Here is a 4,941-nt window from a genome sequence, read left to right on the forward strand (position 1 = left end):
ATAAAAATACCCTCAACTTTTTTCTTTTTTTCTTTTTTTTTTTAAATAAAAATAAAAAATTTGGTCACAAGGGAATAATTGAGGGTATTTTGGTATTTTTCATAATCTCTGTCAGGATTTAATACCAAATCCTAACGGAGGGGGTAGATTGCATCAAATCAGAAGTTTGAAGGGTGAAATTGAAAGTTTTTGAACTTGGGGGTCATGTCAAAACGCATGGAAGTTTAGGAGGGACTTTGTAAAGTTTACCAAAATATTTACCTTAACTACTGAACTGTATTTGAGAAGTATGATTTGAGTGTTATGTTTTTTTTATCTTTGAATCGAGCTGGCATAAGACCTATGGAGTACCGATTATTCAGAAAAGGACTTGACATGAACCATGGAGTTTCATGGAGATAGACTGTTGAATGTTGTAAACATTTAAGGGTGAAAGCATTGCTTTAAAGATCAGTAAATGAACTAAACTGTGAATATGTGATAGAAATGGTCTACTTGGTACTGCCATTTTCTTGGTTTGTGTACCTAACGTTTCATGCAGTGATAATTCAGGTGGCTTCAGTGACTAACATTGCTTTAAAGAACACATTTTAAGGAATGTTACAAAATTAACTCACCAGATCATTCTCATATAAGCTGTATCTACCAAAATGTTATTCCTGATAGGCATTTCAGATTAAGGATCAGCTCATATCCTTTCTTTGCCTTGTGGCTGGGAAAAAGTTTTGAGTTTGAAGTAATTAACAATATAACCCTTCTTTCAAAACAAAGAAATCAGAACGATCTTGCTGTTCTCTAGTTGCAGTGAGCTCAAGGAAAACAATGAGATGAATGTGGATTTCCTTGATTCAATAGTGGTTTGTTTTTGGTCCTTGTTTTGTTTATCAGTTTATCCTTTCTTTAGATGAAGCAGGAGAAGCTGTTTTACTAGAATACATACAAAGATGACAAAGATTGTTTGGATGAATTAAACAATGCATAAATATTCTTGGTTTATTTTAATAGAAGTCGATGATTTGCCTTGAGCTTAAATGCTGAAGACAACATATCCATATACAATAAGCAATAGGGAGCTAATAAGGAGAAGTGTAGACTAAATTTTAGGTTAATAATATGATCTATTCATATCTCTTTTTTGTCTTACATACTTTGTTGAAGCCCTCAGAAAAATAGAGAACACATATGGTAATCTGGTGTAAATGCTGTAAGAGCAAAATAGACATCTTGGTTTTTCCAAGTGCATGTAATGGGTTGTCTTTGTTGTGAGGACATAATGAAAATATTTGTCATTCTTGCATGGTCTCTGTTGGAAGTTGCTGATAAACTTAAGGTTATCCCTCATCCTTTTGGTGATGCCTTGTGGCACCAGTTTGACTTTAATTTGCTCTTTAGAACATCCTGTAAATGAATATAATGAAACATATATGATTTCTTCTTCAAGTACTCAGTACTTGTTTGAACATGTTTTTGTTTAACATATTTGGAAACAGAACTTTTTTTGATGAAAGTAGGACTTGGTTTATAACATTCACTTGGAACTAAGAATTTGCACTTCTCCTTCACTTAGAAACAGAATGATGTGGCCCTTTCTTCTTACTGGAAACTGTCATCATCATCAAGTAAAGAAATCCTCTTCTGTTTGGAGCTATTTATATTATTATTATTATTCTTTTTCTATAAAGCCATGGCGAAAACTCAACTGCAATATCAATGTCAAAGGCAGTGTATCTCAACTATGATCTCTGTAAACAAAATTACAGAAATAGAAATGTAAAATGGATCATTAAACTGTTTTCTCCTTTAACTCTGGATTTTTAAATATTATTGATGTTGATAGAGGTTGGAGTTTCTTCTTATACAGTAAGATTACTTGTGATTTAGTTTGATCCAAATGGAAGGCAATGCTTGACAATGGAGGGTTATCGAGAGATTGGGCGGATGGTTCATAGCTTGGCGGCTAGGCAAAGTGGCGGCCGCCTTCTTATTGTCCAAGAAGGCGGATATCATGTTACATATTCAGCTTATTGTCTCCATGCCACACTTGAAGGAGTGCTCAACCTACCACTTCCTCTGCTATCTGATCCCATAGCTTATTATCCAGAGGATGAGGCCTTTGCTGTAAAAGTAATTGAATCCATTAAGCAGTACCAAAACGGCACTTTCCCATTTCTAAAAGGAGCTTAATTTGGAGGTATTTGCTTTAAATTCTGTGCTTGTAATTTGTTTTCCAGTGGTAAACTTGTGATATATGATATTAAATTTGTGGTAAATTTGATTATTGACTGCTTATGGCTTCATGTTTTTGGTTTGAGTATAGTAAAGAATCATGGTAGGCAGGGGAGAAATTAGAAATTAATCATGAGAAAATATATGAGAAAGATTTAAGTATTGTAGTAAATATATATTTTATACGTATGTTTCAAGTGTCTTTTGTGAGATAATATAGAAATAATTCTTCATTTAAATGATTAAAATTATTGTTATAGTTTTTTTTTTTTTTTTTGTGAAATAGATAAGAACTTCATTGATTAAGCTGAATGCTGGTCTGCCAATACAAAGGATTGAATACATGAGGGGTAGTCTGCCTCCCACAAATTCTCTCCCTGCAAGGACAAAGCTAATCTGGCTAGTCTGTGTGCAACTCCATTAACATTACGGGATATGTGCTCCACCCTCCAATCTAAGAACTTGTTCAACCTCTGCTTGGCATCTGCAATTAACGGTCCGTAAGTACCCCGCCATTCCTCCGTGCTGCACAAATGGTGGACCACTTCTGCTGCGTCTCCTTCCATAATTATCTTATGCCAGTCCTTCCTTTCGCAGAGCTCCACCGCCTTCCACATCGCCAGAGCTTCTGCAGACGCCACTTCACATAGATATGGTCGCCTACCACAAAAAGTTGCCAAAACCTGACCTTCATGGTTCCGGGCTATCAAGCCCATCCGCATACAGCCCTCTCTAGAGTTGGTAGACGCATCCCAGTTTAATTTTACGTAGCCTTCCGGGGGTTTCTTCCAGTGCATGACCAACTGATTTGGATCAGTGGTATTAATGCCTTTCTCTTGTGTCTGCTCCACCTTCTCGAAGGCATTCAGCTGATCTCTCGCCCTCTGTATAACTGCTGCAGGTGAGTGCATTACTCTCTCAAAAACCACTGAATTCCGCTGATACCACAACTGACGAGCAACGGCCACAAAGAGCTGGACCTCCTTCTCCTCCAGCTTCCTCAGCAGAAGTTCAAAAAGATGGAGAATATCGGTTTTGTCGCTATTGTTTTTCTGCAAGGACCTGCTGCATTCCAGCCAGACATCTTGAGCTGAGGGACATCCCCACAAAATATGACCCGGCGTTTCTTCTTCTCTCTCACACAGCGGGCATAAAGGGTCACCTGTAATACGACGACGGTAAAGGTTTCCTTTTGTAGGTACTACATTTTGGCATGCTTTCCAAATAAAAAGTTGCTCAACCCTGGGACTCTTCAATGCCCATATTTTCCTCCACGCATCCCCATAGCCCTCCTCCGATGAACATGAGCCCTTCCCCTCTTCCGCTAAAGATTTAGCAAGATGGTATGCACTACGTACTGTAAATAAGCCATGCTTCGTTCCTGCCCAGATCATTTTATCTTGCTGTCCCCCAGGGCATATCACCATACTACATATCACCTTCACTTCCTCCTTCATAAAGATTTCCTCTATAAGAGGAATATTCCACCAACAAGTGCTTTCATCCATTAAATCTTTGACTCTAGCGTCCTGGCCGAGAATACTAATAGGAGATTGCACCATATGAGTCTTATGTGTGGGGAGCCACCGATCACCCCAGATGTGAATCGAATGGCCGTTCCCTACCCTCCATACCATGCCTGCCTGTAGCAATTGTCTCGCGTTCCAAATACTACGCCAAGCGAATGAAGGCCAAGTCCCCAGATTAGATTCCAGGAATGTGCCATTTGGAAAGTACTTTGCCTGCAAGACTTGGGCAACAAGAGAATTGGGATTTTGAACTAACCTCCATCATTGTTTTGCTAGAAGTGCTTGATTAAAGCTTTCTAGATCACGATATCCCAATCCTCCCTTTGCTTTACTCAAGCCCATCTTGTCCCAACCCATTCAAGCTACCCTTGACATATTATCTTTGTGCCCCAACCAAAATCTTTGATCATTGAGTTAATCCGCGTGCATAAAACCTTTGGTAGTTTAAATACGCTCATTGTGTATGTAGGGATTACTTGTATGACCGACTTAAGAAGCATCTCCTTTCCAGCATGTGTGAGAAATTTCTCCTTCCATCCGTTAATACGGTCCCATATACACCCTTGAATATTTTGGAAAGCCCGTACTCGCGACTTACCAACCAATGAAGGGAACCCAAATACTTTTCGTAGCTTTGGGTGGATTGCACTCCCGCTAATGACTTAATGTGTGCCTGAACTTCCACCTTGGTGTTCTTACTAAAAAATAACGACGTTTTCTCCCTATTAAGCCTCTGCCCCGAGCAACCTTCATACATTTTTAGGATCTCCTGCATTTTATTCCATTCATCAATATTGGCCCTACAGAAGAGTAAACTATCATCTGCGAAGAATAGATGATTGATTCGTACACCTCCACGAGATATGGGCAATTCCGTTATATTCCGTTGCAATTCAACCTTACAAAGCATATGACTTAGGCCCTCCGCACATAAAATGAAGAGGTATGGAGAAAGAGGATCTCCTTGCCGCAAGCCCCTTGAAGGAGTTATATGACCGTGTTCCTGTCCATTGACCAAAATTGAATATGACACCGTACGCACACACATCATGCTCTTTTGTACCCATCTTGAATCAAAGCCCATCTTTAGCATAATCCTTTCCAAAAAATCTCATTTCACCATGTCGTATGCTTTGCTCATATCCAGTTTAAGTGCCATGTATCCCCTTCGACCCCTCATTCTTCC

General features: G+C 39.0%; 1 protein-coding gene across 5 annotated transcripts in view; it reads left to right on the forward strand.

The window, feature by feature from the left end:
* LOC132164359 (histone deacetylase 8) overlaps positions 1-4,941 on the forward strand; it is a 7,410-nt gene that overhangs the window by 1,643 nt on the left and 826 nt on the right. For 2 of the 5 annotated variants that reach the window (XM_059574860.1, XM_059574861.1), the window contains exon 3: positions 1,882-2,191. In XM_059574860.1, the coding sequence (XP_059430843.1) occupies positions 1,882-2,184 (303 nt within the window). In that variant the 3' untranslated portion in view covers positions 2,185-2,191. Of the gene's footprint in view, positions 1-1,881; positions 2,298-2,512; positions 2,581-3,127; positions 3,405-4,941 lie in introns of those variants that run through there. The other 3 variants (XM_059574863.1, XM_059574862.1, XM_059574859.1) reach the window with 3 other exon arrangements.

This window comes from Corylus avellana, chromosome ca10 (genome assembly GCF_901000735.1).
Source record: "Corylus avellana chromosome ca10, CavTom2PMs-1.0".
NCBI lineage: Eukaryota > Viridiplantae > Streptophyta > Magnoliopsida > Fagales > Betulaceae > Corylus > Corylus avellana.